Raw genomic sequence first — 23,708 nt, forward strand, 5'->3', positions numbered from 1 at the left:
CCTTGGTGTTGGAAAATCTATGGTGAGGGGAAGTCAGTTATCCAGATGTGAAAATCCATTAAGTATATCCTGCTGCACAGGATTGTGACTCTGGGCAATGTGCAGGAAATAATAGAGGAATCTGATGGAATGGGCTTCCCAAACAGGGGAGAGGGGGCAATATGTGGGACACACTTCCTGATTCTGCGCCTCCCACCAGCTTGCTTCTGAGTACATAAATAGAAAGGGGAACTTTTCTATGTTTATGCAAGCATTGGTGGATCACAGGTGGACATTTCATTGGTGGATTCCTGTCCTTCCTGCTCTGTGGGTTTTGCTGATGCAGTCTCTCACAGTGAAGATGCATGGCATCAGCAAAGGCAGCGACGCTTTCACATGTTCTAGCTCAGGGGTGGGCAAACTTTTTGTCCCAAGAGCCATATCTGTGTGGGGAAATTGCATGTAGGGCCATGAATGTAGGGCTAGGGCAGGAGGCTGAGGTGCGGGAAGGAATATGCAGTGTGGGAGTGGGTGCGGCGTGCAGGAAGGGGCTCAGGGCAAGGGGTTGGGGTAGAGGAGAGGTGCGGGATGTATGAGGGGGCTCAGGGAAGGGGGTTGAGGTACAGGAGGGGGTGCACAGTGCGGGAAGGAGCTCAGGGCTGTGGTGCAGGGAGGGGTATGAGGTGCAGCGGGGGCTCAGGGCAGGGGATTGGGGTGCAGGAAGTATGTGGGGTGCTGCAGGGGGTTGGGGTGCAGGCAGGGGGCTCAGGGCAGGGAGTTGGGGTGCAGGAGGGGTTTAGGATCCAGCCTGGCGCAGCTTACCTGGAGTGGCTTCGGGATGACAGCGGTGCGCACTGGGGCCAAGGCAGGCTCCCGGCCCCGCACTGCTCTGGAAATTGGCTGGCACCTGCGGAATGGGGAACTTCAGCCAATGGGAGCTTTGGGGGAGGTACCCACAGGCAAGGGCAGCGTGCAGAGCCCTCTGTCCCCTCTCCCCAGGGGCCGCAGGGATGTGGTACCTGCCGCTTCTCAGAGCAGTGCGGGGCCCATGGTGCCACAGGAGTGGCAATCCCACAGGCTGGATCCAAAGCCCTGAGGGGCCAGTTCCGGCCCTCGGGCTGTAGTTTGCCCACCCCGGTTCTAGCAACACTAATGTCAACAGCTGTATATTAGAAAAAATGCTGGCAAAACTTTAGTGTTGACCTAGCCTAGCAGATGATGATTGCCACCTGGGCTTCAAGGATATTATCAATTCAATTAGCATCAACGTTGGCTGATCAGAGAAGGTGCATGATGCTCACATCTTCAAAAATACTGGACTTTTTTGAAAGTTGCAGTCAGGGACACTTTTCTCAGACTGGCGCATACACGTTGGTGGAGTTGAAATGCGAACAGTGATTCTCGGGCACCTCCCCTAGCCTTTGTTTCCTTGGCTGGTGAAGCCCTAGATGGAAGCAAGGAAAGATTTAACTCCCACCTGAGCAGGTGCAGGATGACTGTTGAATGTGTGTTTGGTAGATTGAAAGGACGCTGGAGATGCCTCATGATTTGGTGTCACCGTTCTGGGCAACTGCACCCATATTCCCCCTCCATGGTCTATCAAGGGCTACCACTCTAGGCTCCCAACTAATCAGCCATCTCCCCTCTGGGGTAGATACTCACGTCTCTCACTTTCCTGACCAAGGTTTTTCCAGGCAGTTCTCTGCCTACACTTTGATATTCCCAGCAAGCTAGGGTGCCTAAAAGGCCAGCTTCTGTGCTTTGCTTTCTCTCCAGAAGCTATAAGCAGTGTAGTTGCCAGCAGTTATAAGTTTGTTTAGAGTTACAAACATTTCAGAGTTATGAACAACCTCCATTCCCAAGGTTTGTAACTCTGAGGTTCTACTATAGTCTGCCTGACTAATTACGGGAGCGCTTGCAAGATTTTTCACATTTTCTAATGCTCTGATATCGCATTCAGAATATATTTGTTTAGGTTTGCATTTAATGGATTTATGGTGATGGAAATTCTATCTTGCTACCAAAAGCTGCTGGTTACTAAATGGCTGTGATAGTTTCTTATTTTGCTGTTGACACATTTTTAAAATAAACTGGCTCTGGCTGTTTCAAAAGGGAATTCCTTTATTCTCTGTGCACATTTGGCTGCCATTTTGAAAGGGACTGGACGTGGTTTGGGGCCCACAAAGAAAGTAAAGAGAGAGAATTATGCTTTAATATAGCTATCTGAGCTCCTTTATCCATCCTCAATGGATTCTGTGTCTGGGTTGGGTCCATTAGTCTCATGAACAGCTCTTGGCTCTCTTGGGGGGGGGGGGGGGGTCTGTATCCTCCTCATCTTCCTTCTCCACACTCTTGTCATTGTTGCACTGCTGGGGCTCCTTCCTCAGGCTCTCATGAGGTGTCCACTCTTACCTACAGATTGCTGGTGGGATCCCTGCAAGCATTGCATATAAGCATCAAGTATTAGGGGGTAGCCCCAGATCTTCTGTTGGCTTCCCTTCCCCATAGCCCGGCATTGCTGCTCATCACCTTTTTGCCCCAGCTTCAGCATCTTCTTTGCAATAACCGAATACACCTCTATATTCCTGTGATTATTCCACAGCTGGGCTTGCACCACACCTCCCCAGAGGCCAAGGAAATCTAGGCCTTCTTTTCTAGACAAGGCAGCAGTGCAAAGCTTACCTGTAGCTTTACATGGAGCCACACCCGTATGCTTACAAAGGTAAGCTTTTAGGAAGGACACAGCGGGTATTTTAAAGGAGGTCAGGCTTCTGGTCACTGTAACCCCTGAATAACTGATTTTAGAATTGTGACCAGAGCGGTCATTCTCGGTGGGTCATTGTGGGACTATGGCTGAAGGAAAAGGTAATGCAGCGTCCATGAAGACGCTGGTACCAGGCCAATAGAGAGTTTATGCCATTTGGGGACGTGGTTTAACTTGGCTGACACAGAATCAGGGTGTTTCAGCAGCAGGACTCGGAATTGCAGTGCTGAGTGCATACACAGACGTGCTAAAATAAGGCCAGTGTTACCAGCAAAACTTTGTAGTATAGACCTGGCTTTGGTATTAGCTAAGTATTGGGAGCTGTATACGGTACAATAACACCCTACAGTCTGTTTTCATATTTTCCTTCTGCTCAAGAAAACTGTTGCAAATGGCTGGTGAATCTGGGACATTTCTTTTTCTCTATCAGACAAGCAATATTAACATATGGCTTGGCTGTTTTGAAAGAGTGCTACATATTTTTGCAAAAAATCCTGGTCTTTCTGAGTTAATGAGACTGAAGTGATGAAGCAGGGGAAAAGTGAGAGCAAGTCAAGAATGCTGACGTTGCTGAAAAGCCGCACAGAATGAAGAAAGAAAATACATTAGTTAAATGATGATTCCTCTGGCCGCTTGTCTGGTGATCCAACATTTGCCTGAATTGCTCTTCAATGAGGATACGGGGAAAAATAGTTATGTAAAAGATCACTATATTCGCTCACTGGTAACTCTGAAGGTCTTACTGATCAAGCCGTATGTTCTGGCAACTCAAGTTTGGACAGTGGGAAGATAAAAGTTACAGTCACAGGACTGTTTTGAAAACAGTTTTAAGTTTTTTGTTTAACTTGAACCTGATCTCTCCCGCCCCACCCCCCCCATCCCCTCTGAGTTCTTAATTTACCTAGGAACCATCTGAGTGAAAATCCACAAACTGATAATAATGCAATATTAGGTTGAGAATGTAAATGAATGCAAGTAAAGAGATTAAAAAATTATGGCTTCCACAGCAATGCTAACTAGGGTTGCCAGGTGTCCAGTTTTTGACCAGAATGGCCGGTCAAAAAGGAGCCTGGCGGCTCCAGTCAGCACCACTGACCAGGCCATTAAAAGTCCAGTCAGCAGAGCATTGGGGTAGGCAGGCTTTCATCCCTACCTGGCTCTGCACAGCTCCTGCAAGTGGCAACATGTCCTTCTGGCTGTGGGGGCGGCCAGAGGGCTCTGCGTGCTGCTCCAACCCCGAGTGCTGGCTCCACTGCTCCCATTGGCTGGGAACCGCGGCCAGTGGGAGCTGCTCGGGAAGCACACAGGGCCCCCGGCACCTCCACCTAGGAGCCAGACGTGCTGGCTGCTTCCGGGACCCGTCTGAGGTAAGCGCTGCCCAGAGCCTGCACCCCCTTCCTGCACCCCAACCCTCAGCCGCAGCCCGGAGCCCCCTCCCGCACTCCCAACTGCTCAGCCCCAGCCTGTAGCCCCCACTTGCACCCCAAACTCCTCATCTCTGGCCCCACCCCAGAGCCTGCACCCCCATCTGGATCCCTCACACCCTCCTGCACCCCAACTCTGTGCCCCAGCCCTGAGCCTTCTCTCACACTCCCAACCCCTCATCCCTGCTGTGATGTTCTGTACCTCAGGGGAATACCCTGCACCCCCCCCCCCCATGATCATCCTATAATATGATTTATATTGTGATATCAATGCAAAGTTTGTCGTGTCGGGTGTCTTCGGAAAGCTCATGATGCACTGAGCGTTGTTGTTATAGTAATTGTTTTACAGTAATGTTATAGGTTGTAATTTCATGTATATAGTTCTAAGGTTGAAAGTGTGTCCTCATGGCTTAAAACAGGCCCAAGCAAAACTCTTCAAGAGCAGAGGGGCAGTTCACACCTCATCAGGGCATGTATGGGACAAACCCAGCCCAGCCTCACAGGAATAAAGGACACTGGCCTAGGCAGTAACAAAGGATCTGTTGGCCTCTTGAGTTAGTCACCCCCCCCTTTCCTCTGGTCAGTTTTGGGACTGCAATGAGGTAATGCTCATCTGACTCTGAAGGGGGGAGGGCAAAGCCAAGAGGGAAGAAAGAACATGATAGAAAGGAGAGATGTTTGCCATGCTCTTCCTCTCTCTTCTACCTCCATCTACAGACATCACCACCAAGCGACTGAAGCATTGGTCAAAGGGGAGAGCCTGGCTGAAGGGCAACCAGCCAGCCTGTGGTGAGAAGCATCTAAGTGTGTAAGGGCATTGAAAGTGTTAAGATCACCTTAGAATGCATTTTGCTTTTATATCATTTGACCAAATCTGACTACTTGTGTTCTGATTTATAATCTTTGTAGTTAATAAATCTGTTTGTTTGTTCTGCCTGAAGCAGTGTGTTTGATTTGAAGCATGTCAGAGACTCCCCTTGGGATAACAAGCCTGGTACATATCAATTTCTGTTTCAATATAAATTTGCAGCATCCAGTGGGCATAACTGGACACTGCAAGATGGAGTTTCCTAGGGTTGTGTCTGGGACTGGAGATATTGTCTGTTGTCATTCGGTTGTACAATCCAAGGAGCAGCTTACATGCCAGAGGCTGTGGATGAACAGCCCACAAGTGGGGGTTCTCACAGCAGAGCAGGGTAAGGCTGGCTCCCAGAGTCAAGGTTTGGCGTGATCTAGCAGATCACTGGTCCGGATAACACCAGGGGAAGTGACACCCAGCCCCATCCCAGAGCTTGCACTCCCAGCAGGAGCCCTCACCCCCTGTCCCAGCACAGTGAAAATGAGCAAGGGTGGGGGAGAGCGAGCGACGGAGGGCAGGGGCATGGTGTGAGTGGAGGGCAGGGCCTCAGAGAAGGGGCAAGGCAGGGGTGGGGCAAGAGTGTTCATTTTTTGGCAATCAGAAAGTTGGCAATGCTAATGTCAACGATGTGGCTGTCTTCTAGTGTCTTGAAATGATCCTGCAGTTAAATATATGCCTTGATGTAAAAGTGCAATGCGGCCAGATGTTGCTATGGGATCTTTGATTCTTGAAATTCCTGACTCTTGATCATATACATTCTCAACTTTAATTGGAGGGGGAAGGAGATGGAAATGTTAGTGCAATAATTTCCTTTAAACAGAGAAACATTCTGGAACATTTATTTGACACCGTGCTCCTACTCAGACACATTTGAATGTGGGGGTTGGGGACCACACCTTCAAACACACGAGTCCTGGTAGGGTGCATTTCATTCAGTGGCCATCTGTTTCTTACAATGGGAGGTGGGGGTGGTGGAGAAACAAGAGGTGAAGCTTTCTCATGACTAATATCCCCCTGCAGCCTGCTGACCAGCATTCTGAAACTAGTTTTAGGGAGATTTGAGGGGGGGCCGGAGCATGTGACACTTGCCTCCCTGAAGCTGCTGACTGTGCCTGGTGGACACAGCACCATTTTGGAGGCCATCAACATCCCCCTCCTGCAGCAGAACACAAGTGAGACAGCCTGACTGGCCAGTGCATATACGCACCCACCGGCTGCTTAGTTGCCAGGGGTCTGGTTTTTGACAGGAACGCCTGGTTGAAAAGGGACCCTAGCAGCTCTGGTCAGCACCGCTTTTGGCAGCGCAGCGGGGCTGGCCTGGCTCCAAGCGGCTCCCAGAAGCAGTGGCATGTCCGGCTCCTAGGTGCAGGGGCAGCCATGGGGGCTCTGTGCACTCCCACAGCTCCAAATGCCGGCTCTGCAGCTCCCATGGCCAGGAAACCTAGCCAGTGGGAGCTGCAGGGGTGGCACCTATGAGCACGGGCAGCACATAGAGCCCCATTACCCTCTACCTAGGAGCTGGACATGCTGGCCACTTCGGGAGGCATCTGAGGTAAGCGCAGCCCAGAGCCCAAACCCCCTCCCATGCTCCAACTCCCTGCCCCAGGTTGGAACCCCCTACTGCATCCTAACTCCCTCCCAGAGCCCTCACCCCCTCCTGTACCCCAACTCCCTGCCCCAGCCTTGAGCCCCCTCCTGCACCATGAACTCATCATTTCTGGCTCCACCCCCAGTCAGAGTTCTCTCCCACTCCCGCACCCCAACCCCTTACCCCAGCCCGGTGAAAGTGAGGTGAGGGTGGGGGAGAGTGAGCGATGAAGAGAGAGCAGATGGAGTGAGTAGGGGCAGGGCCTCGGAGGGGGCGGAGCAGGTGTGGGGCCTCGGAAGGCATGGGGCAGAGGGTGAGGCAAGGGTGTTTGGTTTTGTGCAGTTAGAAAGTTGGCAGCCATATGGCTACTGCCGGGGGCGGGGACTAGCTGCATGGGCCGTGCACGCACACTGACGCCCAACAAATAGAACATGGAGTACATCTGTCCCTCCCTCTTCCCCCTATAGATCAATTTAAGCCATATCACTGTTACAATATTTGTACTTAATGCATACTTGTGTATATGGTGCATATAATACATATTATTATGATCTATATTTATATGCTAGCCAGCATATATCAGTCAACACTGTTTCAGTTTGTAAAACTCTCTCTGATCTGTTACACTAAACTGTATTCTTTCCTCTTGCAGACGTAAGCTGAATGGCTCCAGAGAGGTGGAACCAGTGGAACTTCCCAACTGCCACCTTATTAAAGGAATTGGTATGTATGTGATAGGACTAAGTACTTTGTATTGGGAGCCTTGCTTTAAAGTCAGCTACTAAAGCCAGGTTTTAAAAAGCTGACTCTGGAAAAAATAATAATTGTGGCCTATAAATACTCTTTTTGCTATTGTGAATCCCCTGAACTCCAGTGGGAAAGAAAAGAGGCAGCAGACAGAAAATTCTGTTGTGAACAGCTGGATGTTCAGAATAGAAGGAAAACTTCAGTTAGTACCGAGATGGGAGGCTGTGTTAGTACATTGTCATTGTTTGTCTTTTCATAACCTTTGTCACAGTACCATGAAGACGGAGAGACCAACTAAAGCTCTGTTGCATATCTGAAATGCACACAGTGAGGTGTGGCCATGCTTATGGGACACACCTTCAGATGCTTATCTGCTGGTAAAACACTTCCTACAGGAGCTTCTGCAACTGTGAAGGCTTTCAGAGATCGCAACAGGCACAGAGTTAACTGGCATGCTGATAAAAGCAAGCTGGCAAAATGCTGGGCAGAGTTGGTGGTTTTAAGATAAGAGTCCAGTCAAAGTGGATATGGAGAAGTAGAAAAGGAGCTTAGTATATAAGGTACATACAGCAGCACACTCCCCTTTCTGATGTTATGGATCCCAAAGTTCAATGTATTGCATAATTTAACCTGAATGTGCAAGTGAGCTATAACACTTGAAAGACAGAGCGTCCATGCTTGTGACTAGCCAAGTTAGGAAAAGGGGATTTCCATTACTTTCTATCTAGGACATGCCTGAAAATACTAAGCACTGAAGCTATTCTTCTGTGTGTGTTTGTGCAGACCTAAACACAGTCCCATACAAATTAATTTAAATATGTGACCTGTTTATGAAGAAAACTAAAATGTAAATTTCTTCATCTCCTTTTCTTTCTAGAAACAAATTCAAAATGTTCAATATTTATGTGTAACATTTTATCCTCTTAATTTAATATTTCTGTTGAGCACAAGGAAAACTGGGATTTATTTTTTAGCTAAATGAACAATTATAAATTCTCATGGCTGTTAGCCACTTAGCTACATGTTCTTTGGTTAAAATATCTCCTTCATATTTGAGATAGTGAGCTCAGCATCATAAGGTTGGCTTTTTTTATTTGTACAAACATTTCACATGTTGAAATCAGCCAGGTCAAAATAGGTTTAGCTGTTTTAAATGTTGAAGTTACCATTAACTTGTTTTCTTCCTATTTCAGAGCACTTATGAGTGGATTTGCTGATTTAAGAATACTAGGTTGCGGGGTGGGGGGGGGGGGAAATTAGGCCTATGTCTTGTTTAACAGGATCTTTCTAATGGCTGCTAAAACAAAATTCTAACAGGATTGTACTTATAAATATCTGTATATGGTTGAACTCCCTTGTCTATTTTTTGTGGAATGCTTTGCATCAGTTGGAATTTACAGCTTTTCCTCTGACCTAGCTGAGTCACACTGTTGACTTCACAAATCTCACTTCCTGAATGTTGCAGGGATCAAATGTCTTTCTGAACTCAAAATTATGTAGTTGAAGAAACGCAAGTAGAATTTTTTTTGTGAGATAGTGGGGAGGGTAGGTCAGTAGAACTTATATTTGAAAACATTTCATTCTTTTGGGTTGAGCCCATATTTGTTAGAGGAAGAGGCAGAATATTCATTTCCCTTGATAATATTTCATGTAAAAGGTATTCTTGAGTTATCCCTCTTTGTTATCAAACTATTGTTGTTACGGGGATCTAAAAGGTCTCCATTTTTCAAGTTTTACCCAAGGTAGTGCACGGTGCCCACTGAATCTTTGGGGAACTGAAATTTGGAATGGTGTTTAAGAACATGTTCACTTCTTTGCTTGTGTAGACAGGCAGTCTGGAAGTATTACATTGCACATGAACCAATAAATGTGGGGGGACGGACCATGAAGGCTTTTCTGCAACCACTTTGTTTGCCTGGATTGTTCAAGGGAACTTGCTGGCAACATTGTCCCTGGTGAACACCTTGCCACTGACCTTTCTAGTCTTAATCTTTGTACACCCATGCAATAAAGATTTAATAATTCATGTTGCTTGCTCTATTGTTCTATTGTAATGTGTTTTTATTTTATGGGGAGGTTTAATTGTGAACAAAGCAGAATAGTTAGCAGCTGGTCAAACCAAAACTTTGGTGTGTGGGGAGTTGCGGGGAGGGGATGTGGGGGGGAGAGAGAGGGGTTGTGGCTATGGTGGGGGTGGGAAATGAGAATGGGTGGTAGGCTAGTCTAGGATTCGATGTTTGAGAAAATCTGTGTTTTACTAACCCTGGGGAACTGGCTGCTTCCAGATCTCTGAGCAGATAAACGTGGTGGTTTCCAAAGATGCATAGCATGGAGGTTTGTAACTGACAGGTACCTTGACAACTGAGGAAAAAGAACTTTGTGCACTGACAAAATTGCCATTGTGTGGATTCTGGGTAATTCCTGGCTCATGAGGTTGCAGAAGTTTGCGAGAGAGCAAAGAGTATGCCAGGATATGGAGATTGCTGTTTACAGACTAATTTGGGAGAGAAATGGTCTGCATTGGCATCGTGTTTCACCCACCAGTGACTTATGAGGTTGTGATCTCCTGGATGTTGTGGTGATTCACTGAGGTGGAAATGATCTGGGCCTTATTCCTAGTGTGCACCTCATACAATGTATTAAAGCAGATTTGGATCTGTGGTCAGGAGCTGTGATCGTTTTCACTGATTTGGCTGAGCATCTGAATAATTGCTACAGTGACAATATGAAAGCTATTAATAAGCATTGGAAGAATATTAACTGGGAAATCAGAGGGTTCATGGCTGACCAGACTGTATGGCATAGAAACATGGACTGTATGGCATAGAAACATTACAAGCTCTGACCTCCTCCACGCTTTCTCAGAGTTAGGGTATGTCTACACTACGGAATAAGGTCGAATTTATAGAAGTCGGTTTTTTAGAAATCGGTTTTATATATTCGAGTGTGTGTGTCCCCACAGAAAATGCTCTAAGTGCATTAACTCGGCGGAGCGCTTCCACAGTACTGAGGCTACAGTCGACTTCCGGAGCGTTGCACTGTGGGTAGCTATCCCACAGTTCCCGCAGTCTCCGCTGCCCATTGGAATTCTGGGTTGAGATCCCAATGCCTGATGGGGCTAAAACATTGTCGCGGGTGGTTCTGGGTACATATCGTCAGGCCCCCGTTCCCTCCCTCCCTCCCTCCGTGAAAGCAAGGGCAGACAATCATTTTGCGCCTTTTTTCCTGAGTTACCTGTGCAGACGCCATACCACGGCAAGCATGGAGCCCGCTCAGGTAACCGTCACCCTATGTCTCCTGGGTGCTGGCAGACGCAGTACGGCTTTGCTGCACAGTAGCAGCAACCCATTGCCTTCTGGCAGCAGACGGTGCAATACGACTGGTAGTCTTCCTCGTCGTGTCCTGCAGTCAGTCCTATTGAACCGTCTTATGGTGAGCGGGCAGGCGATACGGACTGCTAGCAGTCGTATTGTACCATCTTCTGCCAGGCAGGCAAGAGATGAGGATGGCTAGCAGTCGTATTGTACCATCTTCTGCCAGGCAGGCAAGAGATGAGGATGGCTAGCAGTCGTACTGTACCATCTTCTGCCAGGCAGGCAAGAGATGAGGATGGCTAGCAGTCGTACTGTACCATCTTCTGCCGAGCAGCCATGAGATGTGGATGGCATGCAGTCCTTCTGCACCGTCTGCTGCCAGTCAAAGATGTAAAAGATAGATGGAGTGGGTCAAAACAAGAAATAGACCAGATTTGTTTTGTACTCATTTGCCTCCTCCCCTGTCTAGGGGACTCATTCCTCTAGGTCACACTGCAGTCACTCACAGAGAAGGTGCAGCGAGGTAAATCTAGCCATGTATCAATCAGTGGCCAGGCTAACCTCCTTGTTCCAATAAGAACGATAACTTAGGTACACCATTTCTTATTGGAACCCTCCGTGAAGTCCTGCCTGAAATACTCCTTGATGTACAGGCACCCCCTTTGTTGATTTTTAGCTCCCTGAAGCCAACCCTGTAAGCCGTGTAGTCAGTCGCCCCTCCCTCCGTCAGAGCAACGGCAGACAATCGTTCCGCGCCTTTTTTCTGTGCGGACGCCATACCAAGGCAAGCATGGAGGCCGCTCAGCTCACTTTGGCAATTAGGAGCACATTAAACACCACACGCATTATCCAGCAGTATATGCAGCACCAGAACCTGGCAAAGCGATACCGGGCGAGGAGGCGACATTAGCGCGGTCACGTGAGTGATCAGGACATGGACACAGATTTCTCTGAAAGCGTGGGCCCTGCCAATGCATGCATCATGGTGCTAATGGGGCAGGTTCATGCTGTGGAATGCCGATTCTGGGCTCGGGAAACAAGCACAGACTGGTGGGACCGCATAGTGTTGCAGGTCTGGGACGATTCCCAGTGGCACTTTCATGGAACTTTGTGACTTGCTTTCCCCTGCCCTGAGGCGCATGAATACCAAGATGAGAGCAGCCCTCACAGTTGAGAAGCGAGTGGCGATAGCCCTGTGGAAGCTTGCAACGCCAGACAGCTACCGGTCAGTTGGGAATCAATTTGGAGTGGGCAAATCTACTGTGGGGGCTGCTGTGATGCAAGTAGCCCACGCAATCAAAGATCAGCTGATATCAAGGGTAGTGACCCTGGGAAATGTGCAGGTCATAGTGGATGGCTTTGCTGCAATGGGATTCCCTAACTGTGGTGGGGCTATAGACGGAACCCATATCCCTATCTTGGCACCGGAGCACCAAGCCGCCGAGTACATAAACCGCAAGGGGTACTTTTCGATAGTGCTGCAAGCTCTGGTGGATCACAAGGGACGTTTCACCAACATCAACGTGGGATGGCTGGGAAAGGTGCATGATGCTCGCATCTTCAGGAACTCTGGTCTGTTTCAAAAGCTGCTGGAAGGGACTTTATTCCCAGACCAGAAAATAACCTTTGGGGACGTTGAAATGCCTATATGTATCCTTGGGGACCCAGCCTACCCCTTAATGCCATGGCTCATGAAGCCGTACACAGGCAGCCTGGACAGTAGTCAGGAGCTGTTCAACTACAGGCTGAGCAAGTGCAGAATGGTGGTAGAATGTGCATTTGGACGTTTAAAGGCGCGCTGGCGCAGTTTACTGACTCGCTTAGACCTCAGCGAAACCAATATTCCCAATGTTATTACTGCTTGCTGTGTGCTCCACAATATCTGTGAGAGTAAGGGGGAGACGTTTATGGCGGGGTGGGAGGTTGAGGCAAATCGCCTGGCTGCTGGTTACGCGCAGCCAGACAACAGGGCGGTTAGAAGAGCACAGGAGGGCGCGGTACGCATCAGAGAAGCTTTGAAAACCAGTTTCATGACTGGCCAGGCTACGGTGTGAAAGTTCTGTTTGTTTCTCCTTGATGAAACCCCCCGCCCCTTGGTTCACTCTACTTCCCTGTAAGCTAACCACCCTCCCCTCCTCCCTTCAATCACCGCTTGCAGAGGCAATAAAGTCATTGTTGCTTCACATTCATGCATTCTTTATTCATTCATCACACAAATAGGGGGATGACTACCAAGGTAGCCCAGGAGGGGTGGTGGAGGAGGGAAGGAAAATGCCACACAGCACTTTAAGCACAGCACTTTAAAAGTTTACAACTTTAAAATTTATTGAATGACAGCCTTCTTTTTTTTGGGCAATCCTCTGTGGTGGAGTGGCTGGTTGGCCGGAGGCCCCCCCACCGCGTTCTTGGGCCTCTGGGTGTGGAGGCTATGGAACTTGGGGAGGAGGGCGGTTGGTTACAGAGGGGCTGCAGTGGCAGTCTGTGCTCCAGCTGCCTTTGCTGCAGCTCAACCATACACTGGAGCATACTGGTTTGGTCCTGCAGCAGCCTCAGCATTGAATCCTGCCTCCTCTCTTCACGCTGCCGCCACATTTGAGCTTCAGCCCTCTCTTCAGCCCGCCACTTACTCTCTTCAGCCCGCCACCTCTCCTCCCGGTCATTTTGTGCTTTCCTGCACTCTGACATTATTTGCCTCCACGCATTCATCTGTGCTCTGTCAGTGTGGGAGGACAGCATGAGCTCAGAGAACATTTCATCGTGAGTGCGTTTTTTTTTCTTTCTAAGCTTCACTAGCCTCTGGAAAGGAGAACATCCTGTGATCATTGAAACACATGCAGCTGGTGGAGAAAAAAAAAGGGACAGCGGTATTTAAAAAGACACATTTTATAAAACAGTGGCTACACTCTTTCAGGGTAAACTTTGCTGTTAACATTACATACATAGCACATGTGCTTTCGTTACAAGGTCGCATTTTGCCTCCTCCCACCGCGTGACTACCCCCTCAACCTTCCCCCCTCCCTGTGGCTAACAGCGGGGAACATTTCTGTTTAGCCACAGGCAAACAGCCCAGCAGGAATGGGCTCCTCTGAGTGTCCCCTGAAGAAAAGCACTCTATTTCAACCAGGTGACCATGAATTATATCTCACTCTCCTGAGGATAACACAGAGAGATAAAGAACGGATGTTGTTTGAATGCCAGCAAACATACACTGCAATGCTTTGTTCTACAATGATTCCCGAGTACGTGTTACTGGCCTGGAGTGGTAAAGTGTCCTACCATGAAGGACGCAATAAGGCTGCCCTCCCCAGAAACCTTTTGCAAAGGCTTTAGGACTACATCTAGGAGAACCGCAAATGCCAGGGCAACGTAATCCTTTCACATGCTTGCTTTTAAACCATGTATAGTATTTTAAAAGGTACACTCACCAGAGGTCCCTTCTCCGCCTGCTGGGTCCAGGAGGCAGCCTTGGGTGGGTTCGGGGGGTACTGGCTCCAGGTCTAGGGTGAGAAACAGTTCCTGGCTGTCGGGAAAACCGATTTCTCCGCTTGCTTGCTGTGAGCTATCTACAACCTCCTCCTCCTCATCATCTTCTTCGTCCCCAAAACCTGCTTCCGTATTGCCTCCATCTCCATTGAAGGAGTCAAACAACACGGCTGGGGTAGTGGTGGCTGAACCCCCTAAAATGGCATGCAGCTCATCATAGAAGCGGCATGTTTGGGGCTCTGACCCAGAGCGGCTGTTCGCCTCTCTGGTTTTCTGGTAGGCTTGCCTCAGCTCCTTCAGTTTTGCGCGGCACTGCTTCGGGTCCCTGTTATGGCCTCTGTCCTTCATGCCCTGGGAGATTTTCACAAAGGTTTTGGCATTTCGAAAACTGGAACGGAGTTCTGATAGCACGGATTCCTCTCCCCAAACAGCGATCAGATCCCGTACCTCCCGTTCGGTCCATGCTGGAGCTCTTTTGCGATTCTGGGACTCCATCATGGTCACCTGTGCTGATGAGCTCTGCATGGTCACCTGCAGCTTGCCACGCTGGCCAAACAGGAAATGAGATTCAAAAGTTCGCGGTTCTTTTCCTGTCTACCTGGCCAGTGCATCTGAGTTGAGAGTGCTGTCCAGAGCGGTCATAATGGAGCACTCTGGGATAGCTCCCGGAGGCCAATACCATCGAATTGTGCCCACAGTACCCCAAATTCGAGCCGGCCACGTCGATTTAAGCGCTAATCCACTTGTCAGGGGTGGAGTAAGGAAACTGATTTTAAGAGCCCTTTATGTCGAAATAAAGGGCTTCATTGTGTGGACGGGTGCAGGTTTACATCGATTTAATGCTGCTAAATTCGACCTAAAGTCCTAGTGTAGACCAGGGCTTAGGATATGTCCGTTGGATGGGGTCAGAGGATTTTTCTCTCAAATGTAAAACTGTCGGTATTTTCCAACAGAAATCCTGTGTGTTTATTTCTCTCGCTGGCCCTGCCACAAATTCCACCCTCCAACCATTCTAAGACATGACCAGAAACACCACCCACTGTAACATTTGTCCTTACCTCTAGCCACTGCATGTGAGTTGGGTTATAGGTGGGGATGAGGGGAAAGGAATGGCAATCAACACATTTGTATACTAGGGAGTGGAAACTGCAGAGAGATGCATTCCCTGCTTGTGGTTGCAGGGGGGCTGGGTACAGTAGTGGGAGGGGCACAGGTCGGCAGGGTAATGCAGTGAATGGGTCAGGGCGTGGCTGGGGAGGTGTGTCAAAGTAGGGTTGGTGGGGCTCCAGCTGACTGGCTCGGTATGCAAATTGCAGGCATGATATGTAGAGCTACCTAGATGGTTACTAATTCCTACCAACAACGTATCTTTTTCCTGTTTAAAAATAACCCTAGAAAATTCAATGTCAAAAAATAACATTACCACAGAGTTGAGGTTGCTTGGTGCGCGTGTCATCCCATTGCTGAATGGTGAGTTGAGCAAAACTCACACTTGTTAATTGCTCATGTCCTGCTTTTCAGGTTGTCCATGCAGTTTTAAGTTTGCCCCTTTCAGCAGTGCCCCAATACACCCTGTTAACACACATACCTTTTACTCTGCCGACCATTTTCTTTTCCTTTTGTCCTTTAATAGTGTTAGATGGCATTCTATGGGTGAGTGTGAATGGGCTGTAAAAAGAGGTGAAGAGCTTGTACACTTCAGCAATAGTGAGGCTGGCAGAGTAAAGGTTTTTGTGTTATTGGGGCATTGTTGAAAGAGGGCAGAGTTAAGGTTGCATGGGCAACCTTAACTCTGCATTTCCTAGTTTTCAGAAGTTTGAGTTTAGCTCAACTCATCTTTCTGCAAGAAAATGACATACCACCAACCTCCTCAACTCTACATTAACATAGTTTTTGCCACTGAATTCATAAAGGAAGCCAGGAAATTGAAACACTTCTACCAGTCTGAGTAAAATTACTCACTTGTGTGTTTTCTGTTGGACTCAACCTTATATGGTTGCTCATGTGTTTGCAGGATCTGGCCCACAGTAATTTACATTTAGGATATTTGCATGTGTATTTCAGTCTTTTTTTTCTTAAAATCCCCTAGTAAAATGTTGTAATATCTGTATTAATCTGCAAAACTAGATTAGTCAGTCTAGCCTCTTGAGTGATTACTTTATTCAGAGCCAAGATAGTCAATTTATCTTAAACTACTCATATTATACATGGGAGAATGGAACAGCTGTTGATTAGGTTAAAAACCATTCACCAGTGGTGGTAGTTTTCCAAGTTACTGCAGGCTTGGTTTTGCTATCTAGTTCACTTTTGTTTGTTTTTCCACATAGAATTTCCCACTTCATGTTTTTAGACTCTTGTTCACTTTGCTTTCGAACGCCAACTTTAAAAAAAAAAAGTCAGAAATTAAACGTGGTGGAGGGGAAGGTTATTCTCTTAAATAAAAAAAAAAGGCAAATGTCTTTCAAGTTGGCATAACTGCACACCTGAATTGCAACCTTCAGTCCAAGGTGATCTTTTTAATTGTTAGAAATATACATCCTGGGTGGTAAAACGGTACATTCCACTTGTGTTTACAGCTGGGCAAAATCAGGAATTGTTATATAACTGAACCAATTTGTTTTGCTTTTATTTGACCCCTTCTTGATGACCCCTTCATGTCTTTTTTTTATTATTTACAAGAATGTTTGCAGAAAGAAGTTTCATGAAACACTCAAGTGAGTGTTCATGTTGGAAGTGCTCTCATGACTGCCCCAAATCCTCTTCTAGATTTCTCTCCTTCTGTTCAAGAAAGTGCATCAATCAATCAGTGAGCTGAAATGATGTCATAAGTGGGCCAGTTGTGCAGTGTGAATATCAAATACTTGTAACTAACAGTTTGTGAATAATCCATAGACTAACAAAGCTTAGTTTAAGCAATTCCTTGAACAACTGCAAATAGTGAACACGTTAGTAAAAAATCATGAGTTCTTTGTGTGTATCACAAAGAAAAGTGTACATTTGAATAGGTGATAGTTTGTGAATTGTTCACCTATTCTATTCCTATTACTGTCTCATAATTTGATCTTCATTAAGAATTCATGGAAATAATTATCTGAGGAGTTTCTCCTGATGAACTACCTATTGTTTTGTCTAACTTGTGTACGTTACCCTCAGAAACATGATGGAATTGTATCTCCTATCCTCAAGCAAGTGAATTTGAAGTTTCATTTAATGTAAATTTTGGTACAAGTACAAAATAATTCCATATCCTGACAGAAGAAGGAAAAAATTACCTTTGTAGTAAATATTTCTAGGGTACTCATCACTGTAGGAAGTAACTGTGACAGTCTGGTCAGGGTTCCGGGGTGCAATCCAGGACCAGTGGGGGTTGTCACCACTTAACCGTAACCCTGGGTGCCTCACAATACTCTGTTGCCGTAGCTCCCAACCTGGGCCACTTCCCACGTGCTTATAAGCACGGGGGTCACACCCTGAGTGTCTGTGTGCTTACACAGCCCTGGTTCAGCAGCTCTGATCCCAACAGCCTGTCTACAACCTCACTCTGGCTTCCACCAGCCTTAGTTACAACCAGCCAGATGACTCCAACACATTCCCAGTCCTGAATTTCCCCAAAACTGTGTGCCCTAAACCCCAGTGTTTTTCAAAGTTTGTGTTGCGACCCAGTACTGGGTTGCAGCATGTAAGGCATTCGGTCGCCTTGCTCGGCACCCAGGGACCCTAGCGGCTTTAGTCAGCACCACTGACAGGGACATTAAAAGTCCCGTTGGTGATGCTGCCCAGCTAAGGCAGGCTAGTGCCTACCTGTTCCGACACCACACTGCTCCCCGGAAATGGCCAGAAGCAGGTCCAGCTTCTAGGAAGGGGGGGCCACAGGGCTCCGCGTGCTGCCTCCGCCCTGAGCACTGGCTCCGCACTCCCACTGGCCGGTTCCCGGTCAATGGGAGCTTGCGGGGGGGCGGTGCCTTGCGCGCCTCCGCCTAGGAGCCAGACCTGCTGCTGGCTGCTTCCAGGGCACAGGTAGTCCGCGGTGCCAGGGCAGGTGGGAAGCCTGCCTCTGCACCCCGACTGCCCTGCTGATCGGCAGCTGCCAGAGGTAAGTTTGAGTCCCAACCCCGAGCACCAATCCGCTGCCCCAGCCCTGAGCTCCCCCCCAACCTGGAACCCTTTCCTGCCCCCCAACTCCCTCATCCCCGGTCCCACCTCAGAGCCTGCACCCCTAGCCCAGAGCCCGGATCCCCTCCTGCTCCCCAACTGCCTGCCCCAGCCCCGACCTCACCCCAGAGCCTGCACCCTCTCCTGCACCCCAAACCCCTGTCTTAGCCCTGAGCTCCTCCCACACCGCAAACCCCTCATCCCCAGCTCCATTGGGTCGCAGGCATCAACAATTTTCTTAAACTGGGTCCTCAGAAAAAAAGTTTGAAAACCACTGCACTAAAGTGTCCGCTCTTCTCCTGGACAGCTCAGAGAAATAATGTTTGTTGCACCTGTAAAGAGACAAACTGTTTCAGAGATTATTATCTAAACAGCGCACAGAGTTGGTTCATCGTGAAAATAAACAAATATATTAACAATAGGACTTAAGTGGTGTAAGTAAAAGGAACAAAGTTAGAAAGGGTTACAAGCAAATAAAAGTGAAAACACATGTCTAAAAGCGCATGTCTAATGTGACAAGGTGCAGGCTTTGTTCAAAATAGTTTCTCTCACCAGTCAATCATCTCCCAACTTGGCTCTTCTTATTTGCTTTCTCCACACTAGTCATGATTTTATAGACCTCTATCATATCCCCCCTTAGTCATCTCTTTTCCAAGATGAAAAGTCCCAGTCTTTTTAATCTCTCCTCATACGGAAGCGGTTCCATATCCCTAATTATTTCTGTTTCCCTTTTCTTTACCTTTTCTAGTTCCAATGTATTTTTTTTAGAGATGGGGCGACCACATCTACATGCAGTATTCAAGATGTGGGCATACCATGAATTTATATAGAGGCAATATGCTATTTTCTGTCTTATTAGCTAACCTTTTCCTAATGATTTCCCAACATCGTTAGCTTTTTTTGACTGCCGCTGCACATTGAGTGGATGTTTTCAGAGAACTATCCACAATGACTTCCAAGATCTTTCTTGAGTGGTAACAGCTAATTTAGACTCCATCATTTTGTATGTATAGTTGGGATTATGTTTTCCAATGTGCATTACTTTGCATTTATGAACATTGAATTTCATCTGCCATTTTGTTGCCCAGTCACCCAGTTTTGTGGGATTCCTTTGTAACCCTTCACAGTCTGCTTTGGACTTAACTATCTTGAGTATCTGCAAATTTGGCCACCTCATTGTTTACTCCTTTTTCTAGATCATTTATGAATATGTTGAACAGTAGTGGTACCAGTACAGATCCCTGGCGGACACCACTATATTTACCTTTCTCCGTTCTGAAAACTGACCATTTATTCCTACCCTTTGTTTCCTTTCTTTTAACCAGATCCATGAGAGGACCTTCCCTCTTATCCCATGACAGCTTACTTTGCTTAAGAGTCTTTGGTGAGGGACCTTGTCAAAGGCTTTCTGAAAATCTAAGTACACTATATCCACTGGATCCCCCTTGTCCACATGCTTGTTGACCCCCTCAAAGAATTCTAATAGATTGGTGAGGCATGATTTCCCTTTACAAAAAACACATTGACTCTTCCCCAACAATAGTTCATGGATTATCATGTGTCTGATAATTCTGTTTACTATAGTTTCAACCAATTTGCCTACACTGAAGTTAGGCTTACCAGCTTTTAATTGCCGGGATCGCTTCTGGAGTAGTCTTCCTTTTAAAAAAAAAATTGTCACATTAGCTATCCTCCAGTCACCTGGTACAGAAACTGATTTGAATGATATATTACATACTAGTAGTTCTGCAATTTCACATTCGAGTTCCTTCAGAACTCTTTTGTGTGAATACCATCTGGTCCTGCTGACTTATTACTGTTTAATTTATCAGTTTGTTGCAAAACCTCCTCTAATGACACTTCAATCTGGGACAGTTCCTCAGATCTGTCATCTAAAAAGAATGGCTCAGGTTTGGGAATCTCCCTCACATCCTCAACTGTGAAGACAGGTGCAAAAAATTCATTTAGTATCTCTGCAATGGCCTTATCTTCCTTGAGTGCTCCTTTAGGATCTTGATCGTCCAGTGGCCCCACTGGTTGTTCAGCAGGCTTCCTGCTTCTGATGTACTTACACATTTTTTAGCTGTTACTTTTTGAGTCTTTGGCTAGCTGTTCTTCTGAATTGTATTTTTTACTTTTTCCACAAAAACACAAGGTGCTGGCTTCCCTTGTTGTCTCAGGTGAAAGACCTTTTCCTAGACAGATTTGCTTATCTATAGTTGGTTCCACAGACTTCAAACCCCATCCCCTTGGTTTGAAGGACCCATTTTTCTCAGCTTGCAAGGGCTCTGTTCCCTCATCGGTCTAGTGATGGTTGCCTAAAATGGCTTTCTGTCCTTGCTTCTATCTCCCAAAGTTCAATGACCTTGTTTCAGGAGTCAGGAAGCCCTCCTGTGTGCTCAGCTTCCTGTGCCCACCTGGATGCTGACCTCAGCTGTTCTTCCCTTCCTGTGGGCTTCCCATCTCCCCGGTACATTAAATGCGGTTTCCATTGTTTTGCTTTTACCATGCTTTAATTTACGTAGGAGACTGGATGGGAACAGTTCCTTCCTTTGTTCAGCCACACACATTCAAACACTGAGTATTCATAATTCCTCTTATAGTATTAATACATGCCATTTACAATTGTATTAATCACCAGTTTGTTACAGGCATTCATAAAATCTTACATGATACACTAGCATTGTATTCAGTCAGTTGATTAATTTGCTTAAGTGAGGTTTAGACCCCCTGTCTCTCTAGTTCAGATAAAGTTTATTTTCCTTGCTGTGGTGTGGTCCCACTGTCTCTCTTCCCCACTTGTTAGCTTGATAGCTTTGTTTATCTGATATGTGTAAATGCATTCTCATTGTCTTTGAGGCCAGGTCTACGCTACAGATCTATATCGATATAACTAGGTCACTCAGGGGTGTGAAAAATCCATATCCCTGAGCGACGTAGTTATGCTGATCCTACATTGCACAATGATGTTAATAACCAGTGAGTTCTGAGCTTTCCAGTGACCTATCGAATGACCGCTTTTAGATCCAGATGATAACAATAGTGAGTTTCAGAGTAACAGCCGTGTTAGTCTGTATTCGCAAAAAGAAAAGGAGTACTTGAGACACCTTAGAGACTAACCAATTTATTTGTTGGTTTATGAGTTGGTTTACACTGGGCTGGTCAGGCCAGGCCAGCTGAAACTCACTGCTAACTCTCTGGGTTCCCTTACCCTCTGCCCTTGGACTGGTCTTATTGTGACCATGACAAATATAGTAATTAAGTTTTATTTTATCAATTTTATTTAGATTTAACAATGTAAAAGATGCACAACCATAATGAAGCTCTAACAAATTTCCAATGGTCTCCAACAGCACTAAAAACTAATACATAAATTTAACTCCAGACAACTCCACACTTCCTCATCCAGGATTGCACCCTCCTCCTTCACTCCAGTACCCTGTCAAATCTCATATTGAGATTATACTTCATGCTGGGCAGCAAATGATTTACCTATCCCACAAATATGTTTGAGATTTCAAAATCCTCCCCCCCACCCTGAAATATTGGGATGAAATGTCAAAATCTCAACACACTTTTGCAAACTGGGGGAGGAAAAAAGTTAGTTTTGGACAACTATAATGTTTTGTTCTGATTCTGACCATTTTAATTTTTTTCTTACTATAATTAGCTAAACTTTTGAAACTGAAAGTAATCTTGGACTGGGAAAATGGAATTGTTTCATTTTGAAATGAAACTGACAGTTTTAAAACTTTAAAAATTTTCTTTTTTTTTCCCCCAAGTAAAAGAAATTGCTGAAATAGGCTCTTTCCTCTGAGAGACAAGGCAGGTGAGGTAATAATTTTTTATTTCTGTTGATGAGAGAGGCAAGCTTTCGAGCTTACACAGAGTTCATCTTCAGGTCTGGGAAACGTACTCAGCGTGTCACAGCTAAATACAAGATGGAACAGATTGCTTAGCATAAGGAGTCAATGAACAGTTTTGGTTTTGAGGAATTGGCATTATCTGATGAAACATTGAGTTGAAAAATTCCAGACCAACTTTAATTACAGTAGTAGACTGAACTCACATTTTCTCCTTTCTGGGTCTGTCTGCTTGTATTGACTGTGGCTTTTAAATATGAGTCTAGGACTGACACTATCTACTTTTTGCTTCCAAAACAAAGCTTCTATGTATGCTTTAATCATGGCTTGAGATAGTGAAGTCCTAAGCGAGAGACACACGTCTTGCTGTATGTCTCCATCTCCACAATTGTCTATCTGAAGATAACGTCATCAAATGTCTGTCCAGCATTAATCCATCTTTTGGCTTGATGCTTGCATTTCCTTTTCTTCACATCTTGAATGGGCAGGCAGTGGTGGGAGGACTAAATGGAAGACTCGTGATGATCATACACATGTACAGTGTCCCAATATTTGCTGAATTAGTTTTGTGGTTTATCTAGCTTCTGCATAATGCCATCTATGGGATTTTTGGGTGGGTTTTATAATTGCTTGTTTGTTGTGATATCAAACCTACCTTGGCTATGTAAATGTATTTTAGGTATTGTCTGCTTATTAACTTCCTCCATTATTTTTATAATTTCATCTTGTATTTCTGTACATGGAGATCAGTAAGAAGGATGCTTTAGGTTAGTTTTCCACAACCAGTCTTTACTGTAGCTATGAAATTGAATATACACATGAAAAATGGTTTGTGGGTGCTATCATACTCTACTTGCAATGTACATTTATGAGCGGATCTCTTCACAGGTCTTTCAGTGTAATGGTGATCGCAGGTGTATGCAAAGGCTGGACCTATTGATGGGGTTTGCTCATTCTGTACAATGATTTGATTGGTGCTGTGCTATCTCTGTGTATGTCCCAGTGATGGCTCCTAAAAACTGTGATCTCAGATAGTGGGATTGATGCATAGCAACTCTTGTTGGGAATCATACTGAGATCTTGCATGTGAATGCCATTTGTAGATAGTGACAGGAGTGCAGTAGGGATGCCAACTGTCTAATCACACAAAACCGAACACCCTGACCCTGCCTATGCCCCACCCCTTTTCTGAGGCCCTGCCCCCCACATGCTCCATCCCCCCTCACTCACTCTCAACGGGCTGGAGCAGGGGGTTGGGGTGTAGGAGGGGGTGTGGGCTCCGGCTGGGAGTGGGATGAGGGGGTTGGGATGCAGGAGGGGACTCTAGGCTGGGGCAGGGAGCTAGGGTGCGGGGGGGGGGGGGTTTGAGGGCTCCCTCTGGGAGTGGGGCTGGGGATGAGGGGTTTGGGGTGCAGGAGGGGGCTCGGGGTAGGCGGTTGGGGTGGGGGAGTGGGTGCAGGGTCCCGGCAGTGCTTATTGCAGCTCTGAGGAAATGGCTGCCAGGTCCCTGAGGCCTCTAGCTGCAAGGGCAGCCA

The 23,708-nt window shown here is 46.6% G+C and overlaps 1 protein-coding gene across 1 annotated transcript in view; it reads left to right on the top strand.

The window, feature by feature from the left end:
* LOC125631452 (serum paraoxonase/arylesterase 2) overlaps positions 1-23,708 on the top strand; it is a 46,433-nt gene that overhangs the window by 3,929 nt on the left and 18,796 nt on the right. Inside the window, exon 2 of the mRNA XM_048838204.2 lies at positions 7,267-7,337. Within this exon, the coding sequence (XP_048694161.1) occupies positions 7,267-7,337 (71 nt within the window). The remainder of the gene's footprint in view (positions 1-7,266; positions 7,338-23,708) is intronic.

Source organism: Caretta caretta, chromosome 2, assembly GCF_965140235.1.
Source record: "Caretta caretta isolate rCarCar2 chromosome 2, rCarCar1.hap1, whole genome shotgun sequence".
In the NCBI taxonomy this organism is placed as follows: domain Eukaryota; kingdom Metazoa; phylum Chordata; order Testudines; family Cheloniidae; genus Caretta; species Caretta caretta.